At 37.9% G+C, this 21504-nt stretch overlaps 1 protein-coding gene and 1 long non-coding RNA gene across 5 annotated transcripts in view; both read left to right on the top strand.

Annotated features, from left to right (window-relative positions):
- The window catches only part of LOC127868199 (uncharacterized), a 36786-nt gene that overhangs the window by 5802 nt on the left and 9480 nt on the right, over positions 1 to 21504 (top strand). For 2 of the 3 annotated variants that reach the window (XM_052409852.1, XM_052409851.1), the window contains exons 3-9: positions 3060 to 3080; positions 7420 to 7508; positions 9560 to 9730; positions 10343 to 10519; positions 13777 to 14008; positions 15090 to 15270; positions 16236 to 16420. In XM_052409852.1, the coding sequence (XP_052265812.1) occupies positions 3060 to 3080; positions 7420 to 7508; positions 9560 to 9730; positions 10343 to 10519; positions 13777 to 14008; positions 15090 to 15270; positions 16236 to 16420 (1056 nt within the window). The remainder of the gene's footprint in view (positions 1 to 3059; positions 3081 to 7419; positions 7509 to 9559; positions 9731 to 10342; positions 10520 to 13776; positions 14009 to 15089; positions 15271 to 16235; positions 16421 to 21504) is intronic. The other variant, XM_052409853.1, reaches the window with a different exon arrangement.
- LOC127868206 (uncharacterized) lies at positions 18553 to 19879 on the top strand. 2 transcript variants are annotated; one of them, XR_008043910.1, is made up of 3 exons: positions 18553 to 18704; positions 19010 to 19305; positions 19596 to 19879. It is a non-coding gene; the product is annotated as an uncharacterized LOC127868206 (long non-coding RNA). The 2 variants fall into 2 exon arrangements; XR_008043911.1 differs by lacking the exon at positions 18553 to 18704 and adding an exon at positions 18714 to 18870 and having other exon boundaries at positions 19016 to 19305.

Genomic DNA, 21504 nt, shown 5'->3' with positions numbered 1-21504 from the left:
TTTTAGATTTTTTTTTATGATTAAACTTTCTTAAATCTGCTACATACAATAAACTATTGATCATATACTTGTTGTCAGGGAATTACTGTCTTTCTATTGGAAAGTCCTACTTTAAATTTAAAATGGTTGACCATGTAGTTTTTGTTTAAAAATGGTAGCATTTCAAGTGAAGTTTTAATGATTTTTGTGGGAAAATGACGCTTATTTAACTGGTTGTGGCAGACTAATTTCGCCTGTCAAAATGACAGATTGCAGCTCTTGTAATAATATTTTCTTGCAAAATCCATGCTTGCAAAAATTCTGATATCTACAAAGAGTGCAGTACTGGTGTTTTTACCTTTGGGCCCTAAAATACGTTAGTAAATTTAAGTTAAGTAAATGTACCAAGTAAATGTAAATACTTCTACTAACACAGGTGAAGCAAAGCTAATTTAACCCATTCCCCTATAAGATGCAAAGTGAAAATGGCTTTTGCAACTAGCATGAATCCAGAACAGCCTGCGAGTAACTTGCAGGCTGTTCAGGTTTTATGCTGTTTGCTGCTCATCAATATCTAAGGGTTGGAAATGAAGCCATAAAAACTTAAATCTAGTAAGAAAGGTGTTAAATTAAATATAAAAATAAAAAAAAAAAAAAAAAAAAAGGCACTACAAATGAGTGAATATACATATCTAAGTGTTAAAGGGCTAGAAATAACCCTAATTTAAATGGAGAAATATCATCAGGCTGATAAAACCTGCAGGTTTTTAGGCAGATACAATTTGTATACAGTACGTGACAATGGTCAATAGTTACTTCACATTCAATTTTTTATTATGCCCCCCTTCGAAGAAGAGGGGTCTATTGTTTTGCACATGTCTGTCCGTATGTCCGTCCACCAGATGGTTTCGTAATGATAACTCGAGAACGTTTAGGCCTAGGATTATGAAACTTCATAGGTACATTGATCATGACTCGCAGATGACCCCTATTGATTTTGAGGTCACTAGGTAAAAGGTCAAGGTCACGGTGATCCGAAATAGTAAAATGGTTTCCGGATGATAACTCAAGAACGCTTATGCCTAGGATCATGAGACTTCATAGGTACATTGATCATGACTCACAGATGACCCCTATTTATTTTCAGGTCACTAGGTCAAAGGTCATTTGAAAAAAAAGTTATGAGCTATTGTCATCACCTTTGGCGTCGGCGTCTGGTTAAGTTTTGTGTTTAGGTCCACTTTTCTCATATATATCAAGTATCAAAGCTATTGCATTCAAACTTGGTACACTTACTTACTATCAGGAGGGGACTGGGCAGGCAAAGTTAGATAACTCTGGCGTGCATTTTGACAGAATTATGTGCCCTTTTTATACTTTGAAAATTTGGTTAAGAAAAAAGTGTACTTTTTGCGATTGGGAATATAGCAGAATTTCGGCTATAAAATCGGGCCAAAAAAACCCTGCCTAGGATCATGAAACTTCATAGGTACATTGATCATGACTGGCAGATGACCCCTATTGATTTTCAGGTCACTAGGTCAAAGGTCAAGGCCACAGTGACTCGAAACAGTAAAATGGTTTCCGGGTGATAACTCAAGAATACTTAGGCCTAGGATCATGAAACTTCATAGGTACATTTATCATGACTTGCAGATTGATTTTCAGGTCACTAGGTCAAAGGTCAAGGTCACAGTGACAAAAAACGTATTCACACAATGGCTGCCACTACAGCTGACAGCCCATATGGGAGGCATGCATGTTTTACAAACAGCCCTTGTTTGAAACACTTTTGAATTCCATTCTTGACATGAATCGTGTCATTATTATTATTTGGGTTGAAATTGAAAAATATTAAGACCATTTTATAAGGCATGGAAATTCCATACACCGTGGCAATTTTTAAAAAGTTATTATAAATATTATAAACTTATTATGCCCCCCTTCGAAGAAGAGGGGGTATATTGCTTTGCTCATGTCGGTCTGTCGGTTGGTCTGTCGGTCGGTCTTTCGGTCCGTCCACCAGGTGGTTGTCAGACGATAACTCAAGAACGCTTGGGCCTAGGATCATGAAACTTCATAGGTACATTGATCATGACTCGCAGATGACCCCTATTGATTTTGAGGTCCCTAGGTCAAAGGTCACGGTCACGGTGACCAGAAATAGTAAAATGTTTTTTTAATGATAACTCAAGAACGCATACGCCTAGGATCATGAAACTTCATGGGTAGATTGATCATGACTTGCAGATGACCCCTATTGATTTTGAGGTCACTAGGTCAAAGGTCAAGGTCACGCTGACCCGAAATAGTAAAATGGTTTCCGGATGATAACTCAAGAACGCATACGCCTAGGATCATGAAACTTCATGGGTAGATTGATCATGACTTGCAGATGACCCCTATTGATTTTGAGGTCACTAGGTCAAAGGTCAAGGTCACAGTGACCCGAAATAGTAAAATGGTTTTCGGATGATAACTCAAGAACGCATACGCCTAGGATCATGAAACTTCATAGGTAGATTGATCATGACTTGCAGTTGACCCCTATTGATTTTGAGGTCACAAGGTCAAAGGTCAAGGTCACGCTGACCCGAAATAGTAAAATGATTTTCGGATGATAACTCAAGAACGCTTTTGCCTAGGATCATGACACTTCATAGGTACATTGATCGTGACTCGCAGATGACCCCTATTGATTTTCAGTTCACTAGGTCAAAGGTCAAGGTCACAGTGACAAAAATCGTATTCACACAATGGCTGCCACTACAACAGACAGCCCATATGGGGGGCATGCATGTTATACAAACAGCCCTTGTTTCAGTATAACTAAAAAAAAAAATATTGCGAAAAAATAACCACCATTAGAAAATGCTCTCTTCCCTTTTTCCTTTCAGGGATATAGAAACTGGTCAAGTTATTGAGTTAATTGTGAACAGTTGAAATGCTTTACTATTTAAGTATTTATAGTTATTTATTTAAAAAAAATCATATAGTGATGAGCCCAATAAAACTAATAAGAGTTTGTATTCTCCCCAAAACTAAACCATCATCAATATCAAGAGAAGTGTTTGTTGCAGTGTTTTTTAAGTCCAAGGAAGGTAAATATTGTTAGGTTACAATGTTCTGTTTGAAATGAGCAATTTATAAAAACGGATTTCAAGTAAGATGGCCTTACCATCATGTTAAATGTTGTTGCTGCAAAGATACCCTCCATTAATCAATCTATCAATTGTGAATAGCCTAAAACAATGGTTGATAAAAGAATATGTTTGAAACTTGTTTACCTTGATAATGCCTAGGTTGAGTTTGAAATTGGGTATTTGCATCAAAAATCAAGGTCACTGGGTCAAATCACTAGAAAAACCTGATTTGAATATGGGTCTGTTGCATTTAAAACTCAGTCACCGGGTCTTACGGTTGAAAATCTTTGTTACGACCGTAATATGCCATATTTAGGACTCAATCTAACATTTACAAAAATTGTTTCAGATTCACAAATTTTGGTTGTAGTTATCTCCACGATTTTTGAAAAGCGTGGGGATATTGTGGTTATCTCCGCTGTCCATCTGTCTGTCCGTCTGTCCGTCCTGGCCAATATCTCCTCCTACACTATAAGCACTAGAACATTGAAGCTTACGCACATGGTAGCTATGAGCATATGTGCGACCCTGCACTATTCGGAATTTTGATCTGACCCCTGGGTCAAAAGTTATGGGGTTTGGGTGGGGCCAGGTCAGAGATTTTCACTTATTTTTATGCCCCCGGTATGGTGCATTGGCCATAACTTTTGCAATATTGAAGATAGCATCTTGATATTTGGCATGCATGTGTATCTCATGGAGCTGCACATTTTTAGTGGCTAAAGGTTAAGGTCAAGGTCATCCTTCAAGGTCAAAGGTTAAAAAAACAAATCCAAGGGAAGTAATAAGCTTCAAAGGGAGGTAAGTAAATAACCTGCCAAATAATATAAAAAAATTAAATAAATCAAAGCGGTGCATAGAGTTACACAGTAGTGGCGCAGAGATGTATTTAGTATTCAATTGTTTGTGTTAACTCATTTGTGAAATGGTTTAACTCATCCATCTAATGTTTATACAAGGGATTATAAAATATTGGCGCAAAGGGACACCTGTATATGACAGAAGAGATAGAATGCAGTCAAGCATTAAAAGCATGAGAAACTCATGGAATAGAGCCTCAAGAATCTATAACAGGGCTGAAACTTTCACTTTGTTCAATTACAATTTTAGACTCATTACTGAAAATCTGCCAAAATGTTCAAGTGGGAAAAACGTGAGAAACAATTTAAAGCAAGATCGACTTTGAACAGGCACATCAAAGACAGACATGAAATTCAATATATTCATTGTTGTGTACAAGATTGCGATAGAAAATTTCTGAGACACTACTATTTAGTCAACCATTTAACCTCAAAACATAACTTTTCCAAAACAGAAGCAAGAAGATTGGCCATAAGAGAGCATGTTCAGCCATCTTATAAGTCATTCCAATTAGGATGACTTATACATAATTGACTACAGTGAAGTTATTTCATTATTAGATTTGTTAGGAGAGCGGGATGAGGAGGAGAAATTAGGGTATAGATTTTCACTCATTTTTTAATTTATTTTACATTGACTTCTTCATTTCTGCACCGAATTACTTCAAATTTATACTGAACATCTCTTATGACAATACAGTCAATCTCAACTATGCATGGCCCCATTACCAACCCTGGGGCGCCCCTGAGTCAAACATGCGGCGTGGGGATACGCATCGGCCTCTGCCGCGCCATTTCTAGTTATGTTTGTGTTTGTGAGGAAACTGTAATACTGAACATTTACCATGCTCTAAAATAGCAAATATATGCATCTTTTGACGATTTAAAAACATGAAAATTTTAAAGCCTTGCAACGCGAATCTTAGAATTATTGGAGAGTTCTGTTGTTGTCGTTATATTTTCGTATGATAGAATAAGTGGAGAGTTCTGTTGTTGTCGTTATATTTCGTATGATAGAATAAGTGGAGAGTTCTGTTGTTGTCGTTATATTTCGTATGATAGAATAAGTGGAGAGTTCTGTTGTTGTCGTTATATTTTGTGACACTACGAGGATTGCTTATATAAAGTATAAAAAACACCACTCATTGTATGAGCACAGATGGCCGAGCGGTCTAAGCGTTAGATTTTTATGCCCCCCTTTGAAGAAGAGGGGGTATATTGTTTTGCTCATGTTGGTAGGTCGGTCGGTCGGTCCGTCCACCAGATGGTTTCCGGATGATAACTCAAGAACGCTTTCGCCTAGGATCATGAAACTTCATAGGTACATTGATCATGACTGGCAAATGACCCCTATTGTTTTTGAGGTCACTAGGTCAAAGGTCAAGGTCACAGTTACTCGAAACAGTAAAATGGTTTCGGGATGATAACTCAAGAATGCTTACGCCTAGGATCATGAAACTTCATAGGTACATTGATCATGACTCGCAGATGACCCCTATTGATTTTAAGGTCACTAGGTCAAAGGTCAAGGTCACAGTGACTCGAAATAGTAAAATGGTTTTCGGATGATAACTCAAGAATGCTTGCGCCTAGGATCATGAAACTTCATAGGTACATTGATCATGACTGGCAGATGACCCCTATAAATTTTCAGGTCACTAGGTCAAAGGTCACAGTGACTGGAAACAGTAAAATGTTTTCCTGATGATAACTCAAGAATAATTAGGCCTAGGATCATTAAACTTAATAGGTACATTGATCATGACTGGCAGATGACCCCTATTGACTTTCAGGTCACTAGGTCAAAGGTCAAGGTCACAGTGACAAAAGACGTATTCACACAATTGCTGCCACAACAACTGACAGCCCATGTGGGGGGGGGGGGGGGGGGCATGCATGTTTTACAAACAGCCCTTGTTACTCCAGGGGTCAGCGGTTCGAGCCCAGTTGAGGGTTACTTTTTGTTCTTTCTTTAATTTTATTCTTGTTTTTATGCCCTTGGATCGCATGATCAGGGGTATATTGTTTTTGGCCTGTCTGTCTGTCATTCTGTCCCAAAACTTTAACCTTGGTTTAAGTTTGATAACTTTTGCAATATTGAAGATAGCAACTTCATATTTGGCATGCATGTGTATCTCATGGAGCAGCACATTTTGAGTGGTGAAAAGTCAAGATCAAGGTCATCCTTCAAGGTCAAAGGTCAAATATCATTGTATTTTTCTTTCCTAAAACTTTACCCTTTGTTGAATTTTGGTCATAACTTTGTATGCCCCCGAAGGAGGGCATATAGTGATTGGACCGTCCGTCCGTCTGTCAGTCTGTCCTTCTGTCACACTTTGCATTTAGGTTTCAAAAAATACTCATAACTTCTATGTCCCTTCAAATAGCAACTTCATATTTGGCATGCATGTGTATCTCATGGAGCTGTATCAAAGCGGTGCAGTAGGGGGCATTGTGTTTCTGACAAACATATCTCTTGTTGAATATTGAAGATAGCAACTTGATATTTGGCATGCGTGTGTATCCCATGAAGCTTCACATTTTGAGTGGTGAAAGGTCAAGGTCCTTCGTGAGGGTCAAAAGTCAAAAAATAAAATTCAAGGGAAGTAATAAGCTTTAAAAGGGAGATTATTTCTAAACCTGCCAAATGATATATTGAAATTTTATTTCAAAGCAGCGCAATAGGGGGCATTGTGTTTCTGACAAACACATCTCTTGTTTACTGGAGCTTTTTATATCCAATGTTTACATTTATCAATATAAAGCTTTTAAAGACAAACTTCAATATCTGCCAAAATCTGTGAAAAGGTCCCTTTAACAATTTGTTTACATTTGCTTGATATATTATCGTTCTTTGTATTATAGAGGTATATTTAATGTATTACATTATACAAAAAGCACATATTTCACCCACACTGACAGTGACACAGACACCAATTACTTGTTATGATAGAAGTATAAGTTTGGACTTTCGAAATATTCTTGTCTGGTAATATAAAGTGTATGTATCATTAGATTTTAAATTATTGAAAACAAGTGTATGCACTTTTGTCTATTCAATGTTATTAAAAAGTGTCTTCCATATGGAATGGCAAATTGGTATATCTGTGTAATAACTTACACATATATAAACTAGTTTGTTTTGATAATACCCCAATACTACATGTATATTACTCAAGTAAAATGATATAAATGGGCATTGCATATTATTCTCCTTCTTTATATCTCAGAGTCCTGATAATCTTATGTATTGTAATGTTTTGTTTAAAGAAAGTCTCTTCTTAACAAAAATCCAGCACAGGCGAAAATTTTTCCCTTATTAACTTTTGCGGACTGCACAGGCTTAACTGGGATGACACTTTATGCATCTGCATTAAACCCTGTTTTCACATAGAATAGCTCAAATAAACTATTACTAGTTTCAATGTTTGTTGCAGGCAAACTTGTACCACTGGAGGAATTCTACTATGGTACTCTAGAAGGAGATGCCAATTTCACAGAGGAGAAGGGAGAGTTCAGGTTCAAGGTAGGTGCTAGATTCAGGGGGATTCTTGTAATCAGAGGATTGGAATTTGTGTTAGGCACATGGACCTGGTTTTTGAGAAACATACTTTAATCATGTTTTTAATAGGGATGGGACCGATTATTCGAAAATCAGCCAAATATTCGAATCCAAAATTCATATTGGAATATTCTATTTGTATGCAAAGATACTTCTTAAAAAGTTATACGTACATGTACAAAGTCACAGTTCCGGTTTTGTGCAGACGACTTTCCTATATAAGTCATTGTTTTGATAACAGCTGCCATCAATGAACGAGATGAAAATTAGCAAACGGGAGGGTATAAGGAGAAGGACCAATCGCCAATTTATATTGATGCATTAAACTATTTTCTGAGAATCGGTCAAAAATGAAAATAAATTTATGTGAAACATCAATGTTTATCGATAAGCATTCAATTTGTTTGATACTTCAAAATCTGTGTTTTCAAACGTCTTTTTACCTCAGGTGGTATAATACACATTATCTTTGGATTTGATTGGGCCGCAGTCGGCTTTTATTTCAGTGCGACACATCTATCAATAACAATTAGCGACCCATATCATAAAACACCATGGTGTGAATGCCTGATAAAATCAATAATTTGCCGATAAATTGCTGATAAGGTGTCAAAAACTACACTGTTGCACACTCGAGTAGTAGAAGTAGATGGTTATAAGGGACAATAAAGGGATTAGTGATAGTAAGTTTTACCAAGACAGACCTTGAATATCGATTTTTATCGTTAATTTATGGAACGTTCGTCAAGTTTTACGAATGTCTGCCAAAATTGGCTCATATCATGACGCCGGACCAAATACCCCAAAAGCGGGACTGTCCCACCGAGATCAGGACATATGGCATGTTTGTTTTCAATGCTTTATCCATATATTTAATCAATGTTTATTAAATCAGAATTTAGTTACTCAAAAATTAACCAATTAAATCGTCGTGGTTCTTACTTCTATAAAAAATAGCGAAAACAAAAGCATAAATCTATGGGAAGTAATCCGTATCAATTAGAAGTATTGAAACAGGGACCTATACAAACACGTATAGGTTCCTGATTGAAATAAATTAAAATTACGGTAATGTGTTTTCCGGAAATATCTTATATCTTATGTAAATCAACAGTATTTATTTAAAAGAAACAAATCTTTATCAATAATCTTTTTTTCTAAAATTATTACTCTATCAAGGGTTTCACAGCTGCACATATGATACGATCTATAGTGGTATTAGTGGAAATATGAACTAGCACGTTGCTCCGGACGGTCATAAGTTCGGACATAATATTCGAATATATTCAAATAATGACAAACGAATATTCGAATATCATTTTCAGTATTCGTTCCCATCCCTAGTTTTTAAAGGGAAAATTCGATATTACTATATAATGTGAAATAAGTGTTAATTTTACATTTAAATCGGGTTTCTTTTTTCAGTGCTCAGTCTGTTCTGTTCTGTTTGCAGTTCTTGCATAGCAATTATTTTGCCCAATAAGGAAAAGTGCCAGTACCGCAGTTACAAATTGGGGAAAATTAGCGCGCAAAAAAAAAACGGACTTGGAAAAATTCACGTCGTGAAATCTTTAATTTGAGAATAAAGGGTCTTTGTAATTCCTTGGTTTAAATTGCACAAACCAATTCAAAGATTCATTGACACAAGTGGCTTGAAAAATTTCAGTTTCAGTGCTCATTTTATTTGTTCCCTTGCAGATAATAGGTTTTTAAGATAACTTTTGGAACAAAATTGACAAAATTGTCCTTGCTTTTTGGAATTATTCAGCCTGCTTATGGGGTTTGTAGTATTTCCTAATAAGGTAAAGTACCTTTAAAGGAAAATTGTTAAAGAAGGAAAAAAAACGCTGTTGCACCATGTGAATGTGTGTTGTACTTTTTCCAATATTTGTATTATATGAATGTGTTCTGTTCTATTTCTAGTTGTGGTTTTGCTCAAAATGATCTCTAACTATATGTTGTGCTCTTTTTCAACTACTTGCACTCTTATCAATGTGTTCTGTTCTATTTCCCAGTGCTGGTACTGCTCCAAGATGCTCTACAACAATGTGAGGGCCATGCAGCACATTCAAGGTCACATCACGTCCAGCAAGCAACAGAACATTGACCTGTCCGATCTCACCCAGTGCAAGCATTGCTTTAAGCAGTTTGACACCCCATTTGAGATGCAGACCCATGTTGAAAAGGTATGTTCCTCTTGACCTGTTGTTGTGATTTGCTGTATCTGTGATCCGCTACAATTGGAAGGCTTTTGCAATGGCAAATCGGTTTCTCAATATTAGACTGTAGTTTTTTGTGTGTAAAATATCATATGCGCACATGTTAAAACCTAAACTTTTTTGTATAAAACAAAAACTAAGTATTCTCCCTATTTTACAGGATTTGAAAGTCTAACTATAAATTTGTACAGTTTGAACTGGATTGGAATTTTGTTATGTTTGTTACTATTGGACCCAACAACAGCTATACAATCACCACCACCCACTCCCAAAAAGAGCCCCGTAATATCTGGACGTACTGGTAACTTAGAGGTAATAAATTTAGCCTTGTTCAGGGGAAACTGGGCTAAATGCATGTGCATTAAGTGTGGTCCCAGATTTGCCTGTAAAGTACGCACAAGCTAATCAGGTACGACACTTTCCGCCCAAAGTTAATATTCTTCTGGAACTGAAAGTGTCGTCCTTTATTAGCCTGTGCGGACTGCACATCCTCCCCCCCCCCCCCCCCCTTAAAACCCAGTTATGTTTGGAACTTCTGTTACCTTAGTGGTCATCAGTTACATTGCTGTGTGTTTGCAGGTGCACTTAAGTAACAAGGTGCTGATGTGCAGGATCTGTGAGCAGGACTTCACGACATCCCGTCTGCTGGCCAACCACATGAGGCTCAGTCACTTCCCCTCGGAGATGCCTTACCTGTGCCAGCTGTGTAGCTTCAGGTCTAGCATGTACAGTGATGTCGTCGACCACTTTAAGAAGGTGGGGCTGGTCAATGCTTTCTGGTTTCCTGTCAAGAGCGTGCAATTTTTTATGCTCCACGAAAATTTTCGGGGACCATATAGTTGCCAGTTTGTCCTTACTTCCTTACTTCCGTCACACTTTTGTTACAGTTTCTCATAGCACCTTCAATACTTTACCGATCTCTTTCATATTTGGAATGTAGGTACCTTGCATGGACCTCTACCTTTTGATGAGGTTTGAGGTCACTGGGGTCAAGGTCACTGAGGCTAATAATAGATTTTTTGTTCATGCTTTTGTTACAGTTTCTTATAGCACCTTCAATACGCTACCGATCTCTTTCATATTTGGCATGTACGGTACCTTGCATTTCATGAGATTTGAGGTCACTGGGGTCAAGGTCACCGAGGCTAATAAAATATTTTTTTAGTTGGTTATTAACACATAGATTGACAAAGCGCATCATCGGGGAGCATCCATCAGTTTCACTGTTATTCTTGTTTTATCAATCAACCTTTTGACGCTTTTGGTGTAGTGAGTTTGCATGGCGACCTTGCTGGGAATTGTATTTGGGGCCAGTCAGGTCATGGTCAACGTTGATAAAGTAGGACAATGGTTTCGGCTTATTTAATTGAGTTTTAATGGAGGTCTTGGACAAATACTTTTTGTTTAATGTCAAGGTCTTTGTCACTACACATACAAAAATGGTTTGCGTTCAGTAACCTGAGATGGAATGGAGGTATTGATGATATTTTCTGTAAAGGTTGTTGGTAGTTTACATTCAGACCTAGTCCGCACAGGCTAATCAGGGACGACACTCTCCGCCTAAACTTATTTTTTGCGAAGAGACTTTTTTTAAACAAACAAGAGATGTGTTCATCAGAAACACAATGCCCCCTATTGAGCCGCTTTGAAATAAATTAAATTTTTTTTTACCTTTGACCTTGAAGGATGACCTTGAACTTCCACCATTCAAAATGTGCAGCTTCATGAGAACGCCTCTTTGAATTTTTTTTTTTTTTTGACCTTTGACCTTGAAGGATGACCTTGAACTTCCACCACTCACTATGTGCAGCTTCATGAGAACGCCACTTTGAATTTATTTTTTTTACCTTTGACCTTGAAGGATGACCTTGACCTTGAACTTCCACCACTCAAAATGTGCAGCTTCATGAGATACACATGCATGCCAAATATCAAGTTGCTATCTTCAATATTAAGGTAGCGCACCTCTAATGATTTCCCGCGATTTCTTCGAAGGTTGAAGAGCCTACTATTAGGTGCCGTAGCCTAGTGGTTAAGGCGATAGACTAGAAATCTTTTGGAATATTCCCGCGCAGGTTCGAATCCTGCCGACGACGTATACTTTTTTGCGACGCGTTTTATTTATTTTCTAACGTAATTTGATTTAATATGGCATATAAGCTATATTTATTGTTAAATATGTTGCAATTTTTATGCACATTCTTCAATTATTAAAATTAAAACAACGTTATGGCGAAATTGGGTTATTTACTGTTGAAAATACGAACCATGCATGTTGCATTTTTATTTTTATTTCAAAAAGTAAACGGTAAATCTGTCTAGTTCTTGGTATTTTTGCTGTATATAGTGTTTCTATAAAAACTAAGTTTAAAATATGACTTAAGTGATACTATTTTGAATTTTATGACACTTTTAACCGACCCAATTTTTACTTGGCTGAAATCACTTACATTTCATGGCGCTCTTCCATAGATAAAAATTTGTAAAAAATAAATGTCTGTAAAAGAATACTTATTTCATCTTGTTTAAACTTTAAACACCTTTACAGCATCTGTACACACCAACTGCATGCCCATATTTGGAAATTTGAATGAATTATGGAACTTTTATATACCCCAGGGGTGAAAATAAACTGGACAAAAGCCGAGTGTGGGGGTGGTTTTGAAAAAATCGGTATATTTTTTTGAAAAGCATGGAAAGCCTACCTACAAATTTGCATGTAGTTCAGTGAAATGATGCTGATTAAGAAAATAATTAATTAGATTATATTTGGATATGTGCCCATTAGAGGTGCGCTACCTTAAAAAAGTTATGGCCAATGTTAAAGTTTTCGGACGGACAGACGCCATATATTTGACATTTAACCTTGAAGGATGACCTTTACCTTCACCTTTCACAACTCAAAATGTGCAGCTCCGTGAGATGCACATGCATGCCATATATCAAGTTGCTATCTTCAATATTGAAAAAGTTATGGCCAATGTTAAAGTTTTCGGACGGACAGACGCCATATATTTGACATTTGACCTTGAAGGATGACCTTCACTTTCAACTTTCACCACTCAAAATGTTCAGCTCCATGAGATACACATGTGTGCCAAATTTCAAGTTGCTATCTTCAATAGTGAAAAAGTTTTGGCCAATGTTAAAGTTTTTGGAAGGACGGACAGACGCCATATATTAGACATTTGACCTTGAAGGATGACCTTGACCTTCACCTTTCACCACTCAAAATGTGCAGCTCCGTGAGATGCACATGCATGCCAAATATAAAGTTTCTATCTTCAATAATGCAAAAGTTATGGCCAATGTTCAAGCTTTTTTTTTCGGACGGACGAACAGACTGACATACACACATACACACACACACTGACATACTGACTGACGGACAGTTCAACTGCTATATGCCACCCTACCGGGGGCATAAAAAATCAAAGAAGTAAAAAGTATTGTCCCTGATTAGCCTGTGCAGACTGCACAGGCTAATATGGGACGACACTACGCACATGCGTTAAACCCCCCTTTTCACAGAGCAAGGCCCAATTAAAGTAAACTGTTGGGTACAACTTTGAAATTTTGATTTCATTGCAGATTTTATGCCTCCCGGTAGGGTGGCATATAGCAGTTGAACTGTCAGACAGTATGTCAGTCTGTCCATCCGTCCGAAAAAAACAACTTTTAATGTTTGCCATAACTTCTGCAATATCGAAGATAGCAACTTTATATTTGGCATGCATGTGTATCTCATGAAGCTGCACATTTTGAGTGGTGGAAGTTCAAGGTCAAGGTCATCCTTCAAGGTCAAAGGTAAAAAAAAAAAAGATTTCAAAGCGGCGCAGTAGGGGGCATTGTGTTTCAGACAAACGCATCTCTTGTCTTGTATCTGTTTGTTAACCTAGTTGCACATATATTTCATAAAAGTGACAATATTTATGGGTAAAACTTGGGGAACCTGATTTCATTGCACATTCTTGTATTATTATTTCGTAAACCTTCTTGCACATTTATTTCAGAAACATGACTCCTCCTGCAATCTCCTCTGCCTGTACTGCCTGAGAACCTTTGATGTGAAGTTTGTCTCCCAGGGCTGGGGCCAGACACAGACGTACTACGGGCACCTGCTGAAACACCAGTCCAAGACATCAAACAAGAAGTGCCCACTGTGCAGGCTAACGTTCTTCAACGCGCAGGACGTGAAGAATCACAGGAAATCCTGCCATGTGATGATGAACAGGGAAGCTTCAGGTATGCCCCTCATGCGTTTGAATCATTCTTGGACATATACTGTATAAGTAACATGTGATGATTGCTACAACAGTATAAATAGATGAACTTAAATATTTTTATGGTAAAAATGTAATTAAGAAATGTACAAAGAACATTCAAAATAAATATTTTGGCGCTTATACAGGTTTGCCTTGTTGTATTAATTGTGTTAATCTTTTAGATCCAATAATAATGTGTGTGTTCTCATCCGAGTACAAAGTTCCCATGGTGATCTATTCTCTAGGGTGATTGTCCATCAATGTCTGTTGTCTTCAACAGTTTCTTTATATGAAATCTATTTATGAACTAGTAAGCAGATTTTAAGGACACTTTTAGGGAATGATTGTTGAATGAATCTTATACCAGGCAATTTGGTCGAATTGAAGAAATGCTTCAAGAGGTTTTTTTTATTGCCCAATCTTCATCAAAGTTGGTCAGAATTTTAACCCGAATGATATCTTGGCCAAGTTTAAAACGAATTTAAGAGGTCTGTCTCATACCCCAATCTCTTTAAACTTGTAAGACATTTTTCACTTGTTGAAACTTTGAAATTACTAAATTTTATAAAATATTCCAATATTATAAATTGAGGTGAGTGGCCTTGAGTAAGTTAATTAATATATACTCCTTACCACAGGGTTATTATCCCCCGCCATAGGCGGAGGGATATTGTTTTGGCGTTGTCCGTCCGGCACTTTTGTGTCCGGAGCCATATTTTTTGGAAGTGCTTTGGCGGATTTCATTTAAATTTGGTATGAGTATATATATGGATAAGATTAGAGGATGATGCGTGCCAAATGGTATTGTACACCATCTGTTAATAACGGAGTTATGGCCCTTTGTATCTTAAAAAAATGCTTTTTTAGCGGAGTGTCAAATATAACACTTGTGTCAAGAAGCATATTGGCGGAATTCAACGCATTTGCTTGTTAATCTACAAAGTATGCTAGACAAATATAATTTGTACAATTATTTTCAAGTATTTTCTTCAGTGTGTGATATTTTGTCAAAAATGTCTTGATATTAAGATGGATTACAACCAATATTTCCCATGTTGCAGGTTTCTCTCCAGGAGGTAAGCAAGACACCAGCGCAAGGCAGAAGAAGTCTAACCTGAAATCTCTCAACGCTCCATCGGTCTCTAAGATTCTTGACTACGGGGACGTGAAGTTTCCAACAGAGACTCAGACTGCCAAGTGTGTCGAGTGCAAGATGGTCATGGCCTCTGCGGACCATTACAAGTGAGTTGTGTATTACAAATATGAATGCAAAGGTGGTGTTAGTCGCTACTGTAAAAATTGCTACATTAAATGAGCGGCTTTTTGGGAAAACTGCTAAGAATGCTTGTGCTTAGTTTCATCCCAGATTAGCCTGTGAAGTCCACAATGGCTAATCAGGGACGACACTTGCCGCTTGTATGGAATTTTCGTTTGTAGGATTCCTCTTTGAAACAAAACTACAGTTAAGGCAGGGAGTGTCGTCCCTGATAAGCCTGCGCAGGCTGCACGAGTTAATCTGAGATGACACTAAACCCTTTCCCACTCAGAGGCAAAGTGAAAATGGTTATGTGCAAACAGCATAAAACCAGAACAGGCTGCAAGTAACTCGCAATCTGTTCAGGTTTTATGCTGTTTGCTGCTCATCAGTATCTAAGCGTTGGAAATGAAGTCTTTAAAAACTTGAATCTAGTAATAAAGGTCTTTAATTAAATTCATTTTTCTAAGGAACTACAAGCGCGTCAAAATACATATCTAAGTGGTAAAGGGTTAAGATCAGTATATACCATGAAGGAGGCTCTAATGTGCTTCCTAGAATCTGCTTGTAAACTAATGGTGAATCAGAATTTTAAATGCATTTACTTTTGAATGGAAAACGTTCTAGAAAAAGATCCAGTGAGCTTAAATGGTTTGGATATAGGTTTCTTTGAACACTTTGAAGGAGAAAGTTATTTTTATTACAATTTGCACAGCTGAATAACAACAATGATTTTGTGTGTTGAAAATGTGCTAAACAAACATAGTTACCATATTGGGTTCTTCAAAGGTCTGATTTCTTTTCCTTTTGATGTCAATATTCAAAGAAGGAACTTAACTTCCGGATCTATTTACTATCTGTATATGAGCCCTCAAAGGGGACTTGTGTAGGGATAGTGCCTTCCCATAAAGGGATTCCAAAATCTCACCTCTGTGATATTGACTGCTTACAGGAAGTTCATCCACTGCTCCATGTGTCGGTTTGCGACCAGCTGCAGTGTAGCCTACGCCAACCACATGCTGGGCTTCCATTCTGGTCAGATGTCCAGCCTCAACCTGAACATCCCCTGGGAAAGGCCGGCGCAACAAGCCCTGTACTGCGCCTGTGGATTCTCAACCAGATATGGGAATAAGCTAGGTGAGCGTTTGGGATGATCTGTGGTTTGGCCTTTACTCGCTTTAAATGACAGTGAGAACAAATCTTTTTAGCTCATCTATTTTTTGAGATAAAAAATTATGAGCTATTGTCATCACCTTGGAGTCGGCGTTTAGGTACACTTTTCTCATAAAGTATCAATGCTATTGCATTCAAACTTGGTACACTTACTTACTATCATGAGGGGACTGGGCAGGCAAAGTTAGATAATTCTGGCTTGCATTTTGACAGAATTATGTGCCCTTTTTGTACTTAAAAAAATTTAAAATTTTGGTTAAGTTTTGTGTTTAGGTCCATTTTATTCCTTAAGTATTGAAGCTATTGCTTTCATACTTGCAACACTTACTGACTAGCATAAGGGGACTGTGCAGGCAAAGTAATGTAACTCTGACTGGCATTTTGACGGAATTATGTGCCATTTTTATACTTAGAAAATTGAAAATTTGGTTAAGTTTTGTGTTTAGGTCCACTTTTTTCCTATGTATCAAAGCCATTGCTTTCATACTAGCAACACTTACTAACTATCGTAAGGGGACTGTGCAGGCAAAGTTATGTAACTCTGACTGGCATTTTGACGAAATTATGGGCCCTTTATACTTGAAAATTTGGTTAAGTTTTGTGTTTTGGTCCACTTTACCCCTAAAGTATCATAGATATTGCTTTCATACTTGGAACACTCGCAAACTATCATAAGGGGACAGTAAAGGACAAGTTGCATAACTCTGTTTGTCATTTTTACGGAATTATGGCCCTTTTTTGACTTAATAACTTGGAGTATATGGTTACATTTTGTGTTTAGATCCACTTTACTTCTAAAGTATCAAGGCTATTGCTTTTAAACTTTAAATACTTTCATGCTATCATGAGGGTACTTTACCTGGCAAGTTGAATTTTACCTTGACCTTTGAATGACCTTGACTCTCAAGGTCAAATTATTAAATTTTGCTAAAATTGCCAAAACTTCTTTATGATTAGATTCAATTGATACTTTGACAAAACAACTTTTACCTGACATACCACAATTGACTCCGTCCAAACCATCCCCCCGCGCTCCCCCCCCAATCCCCCTCAATCCCCCCCATTATTTTTTGTTTAATTAAAGATCATCTAATAAATGACCACCACACCCTCACACTATACCCCCCACCCCCACCCTAAAAAAATATTTTTTATGCCCCCCCCCCACCCCCCGGTAGGGCGGCATATAGCAGTTGAACTGTCTGTCAGTGTCAGTCAGTCTGTCTGTCCGTCTTTAACTTTAACATTGGCCATAACTTTTTCACTTTTTAAGATAGCAACTTTATATTTGGCATGCATGTGTATCTCATGGAGCTGCACATTTTGAGTGGTGAAAGGTCTAGGTCATCCTTCAAGGTCAATTGTCAAATTTATGGTGTCTGTCCGTCCGAAAACTTTAACATTGGCCATAACTTTTTCAGTATTGAAGATAGCAACTTGATATTTGGCATGCGTGTGTATCTCATGGAGCTGAACATTTTGAGTGGTGAAAGGTGGAGACGAAGGTCATCCTTCAAGGTAAAATGTCAAATATATGGCGTCTGTTCGTCCGAAAACTTAAACATTGGCCATAACTTTTTTAATATTGAAGATAGCAACTTGATATTTGGCATGCATGTGTATCTCATGAAGCTGCACATTTTGAGTGGTGGAAGTTCAAGGTCAAGGTCATCCTTCAAGGTCAATAAAAAATCAAAGCGGCGTTCTCATGAAGCTGCACATTTTGAGTGGTGGAAGTTCAAGGTCAAGGTCATTCTTCAAGGTCAAGGTCATCCTTCAAGGTCAAAGGTCAAAAAATTAATAATTTCAAAGCGGGGTTATCATGAAGCTGCACATTTTGAGTGGTGGAAGTTCAAGGTCAAGGTCATCCTTCAAGGTCAAGGTCATCCTTCAAGGTCAAAGGTCAAAAAAATAAAATATTTCAAAGTGGCCTTCTCATAAAGCTGCACATTTTGAGTGGTGGAAGTTCAAGGTCAAGGTCATCCTTCAAGGTCAAAGGTAAAAAAATAAAAATAAAATCAAAGCGGCGCAATAGGAGGCATTGTGTTTCTGACAAACACATCTCTTGTTTTTTATGCCCCCCTTCGTACAGAGGGGGTATATTGCTTTGCTCATGTCGGTCTGTCGGTCGGTCTGTCCGTCCACCAGGTGGTTGTCAGACGATAACTCAAGAACGCTTGGGCCTAGGATCATGAAACTTCATAGGTACATTGATCATGACTTGCAGATGACCCCTATAGATTTTAAGGTCACTAGGTCAAAGGTCAAGGTCACGGTGACCCGAAATAGTAAAATGGTTTCCGGATGATAACTCAAGAAAGCGTACGCCTAGGATCATGAAACTTCATGGGAAGATTGATCATGACTCGCAGATGACCCCTATTGATTTTGAGGTCACTAGGTCAAAGGTCAAGGTAACGGTGACCCGAAATAGTAAAATGGTTTCTGGATGATAACTCAAGAACGCATACGCCTAGGATCATGAAACTTCATGGGTAGATTGATCATGACTCGCAGATGACCCCTATTAATTTTGAGGTCACTAGGTCAAAGGTCAAGGTCACGGTGACCCGAAATAGTAAAATGGTTTCCGGATGATAACTCAAGAACGCATACGCCTAGGATCATGAAACTTCATGGGTAGATTGATCATGACTCGCAGATGACCCCTATTGATTTTGAGGTCACTAGGTCAAAGGTCAAGGTCACGGTGACCCGAAATAGTAAAATGGTTTCCGGATGATAACTCAAGAACGCATACGCCTAGGATCATGAAACTTCATGGGTAGATTGATCATGACTCGCAGATGACCCCTATTGATTTTGAGGTCACTAGGTCAAAGGTCAAGGTCATGGTGACCCGAAATAGTAAAATGGTTTTCGGAAGATAATTCAAGAACGCATACGCCTAGGATCATGAAACTTCATAGGTAGATTGATCATGACTTGCAGATGACCGCTATTGATTTTGAGGTCACAAGGTCAAAGGTCAAGGTCACGGTGACCCGAAATAGTAAAATGGTTTCCGGATGATAACTCAAGAACGCATACGCCTAGGATCATGAAACTTCATGGGTAGATTGATCATGACTCGCAGATGACCCCTATTAATTTTGAGGTCACTAGGTCAAAGGTCAAGGTCACGGTGACCCGAAATAGTAAAATGGTTTCCGGATGATAACTCAAGAACGCATACGCCTAGGATCATGAAACTTCATGGGTAGATTGATCATGACTCGCAGATGACCCCTATTGATTTTGAGGTCACTAGGTCAAAGGTCAAGGTCACTGTGACCCGAAATAGTAAAATGGTTTTCGGATGATAACTCAAGAACGCATACGCCTAGGATCATGAAACTTCATAGGTAGATTGATCATGACTTGCAGATGACCCCTTTTGATTTTGAGGTCACAAGGTCAAAGGTCAAGGTCACGGTGACCCGAAATAGTAAAATGATTTTCGGATGATAACTCAAGAAGGCTTTTGCCTAGGATCATGACACTTCATAGGTACATTGATCGTGACTCGCAGATGACCCCTGTTGATTTTCAGGTCACTAGGTCAAAGGTCAAGGTCACAGTGACAAAAATCGTATTCACACAATGGCTGCCACTACAACGGACAGCCCATATGGGGGGCATGCATGTTTTACAAACAGCCCTTGTTTCATACATGGTTAAAAAACACAAATATTTATTTTTATTATTTTATTTTTGAAATACCGTCCAACCATCCCACCCAAGAATCCCCCCCCCCCCAAAAAAAATATTTATTTTTTTTGTGCATTTTTTTGGCATTTTTGGAGATAATGTAATAAACAGGGATCATATTTTTTTCGGTTTTGTCGGTCCTAGACCGATTGGGGTCATGAAAGACCGATTGAAAATCCCAAACAGTCGGTCCGATTCTATTTGCTATTAAAATTCCCATGTCATGAAATCGATTACACAGTGTACATGCTAACACACCCTAATGACATTCTTATCTCGATTAGGTGTGATAAATTATTCGCTGCAGTCTCTAAACCGGTCAGGACCGGTTTATTGCACGTCAGACCAAGAATCAAAAACTTATGAACAGCGGATTAAAAACGCATCCGAAAAGACGCGGCTGAATGCACGCGCTGTAACTAAACAAAACATGCCGATACATTTTCCACCAGCGTAATAATCCGGTAATATAATTATGAATGAAAGTCGCGGATCTGATCGACAGAACAGCCGAAAGTTATTTTATGGGCGGAACTTCACTTAAAATAGTACACTAGAAAAATAATATACATTGAATAAATCTTAAGTAAAACTGTGTTAGAATCGAAATAATTTGTGTACTTTATACTTTGTTGTTGAATAACTCACGACCGGAAAATTAGATGCGTGGTTTCAAATGCTTCGCTCTCGTGATTAAATCCCTACGCATCTAAACTATCGGACGTGGGTTATTTGACAACAAATTATTTCTTAATTATTTGGTTTGTTGTTGTCAGTAGCCAACTTACGCACAGACTTTTGTTTGCTTTAGTGCATGTTTGTAAGATATTATCGAGTCGACAACAATTTAAAACATCGGTATAGTCTTACACAGATTAATAATATTGACAACGATGAAAAAAGTCTGATAAAACAGCACACGAAACAACAATGTAATACCAAATGATAAAACCAGTTGAGAAAACTCGTTCCGTTAAAAAAAATGCCTACGGGAATTTTACTTGTACATGTATTATACCACCTTCATGAATGGCAAAATCAATGGTATATATTTTAACGTAATTTGTCATGGTTTCGGATACACATTTTCGGATACTTTTCCCCATTTATATCCGGACCGATTAATGTTGCCGGAAAATATGATCCCTGGTAATAAATGACCACACCTCCACACTATACACCCCTCTCCACTCCACCCCTCCCTCCTTTGTGATTGAAATTGAGATAGGTCCCTACACCTTTAAAAAGAAAAATAGATGAGCGGTCTGCACCCGCAAGGCTGTGCTCTTGTTCAGTGTTCTACTCTTTTTTGGTGAGCCCGTTTTTAGCTCACCTTT

Source organism: Dreissena polymorpha, chromosome 2 (assembly GCF_020536995.1).
Source record: "Dreissena polymorpha isolate Duluth1 chromosome 2, UMN_Dpol_1.0, whole genome shotgun sequence".
Taxonomy (NCBI): domain Eukaryota; kingdom Metazoa; phylum Mollusca; class Bivalvia; order Myida; family Dreissenidae; genus Dreissena; species Dreissena polymorpha.
This window is presented reverse-complemented; position numbering and strand designations above follow the sequence as displayed.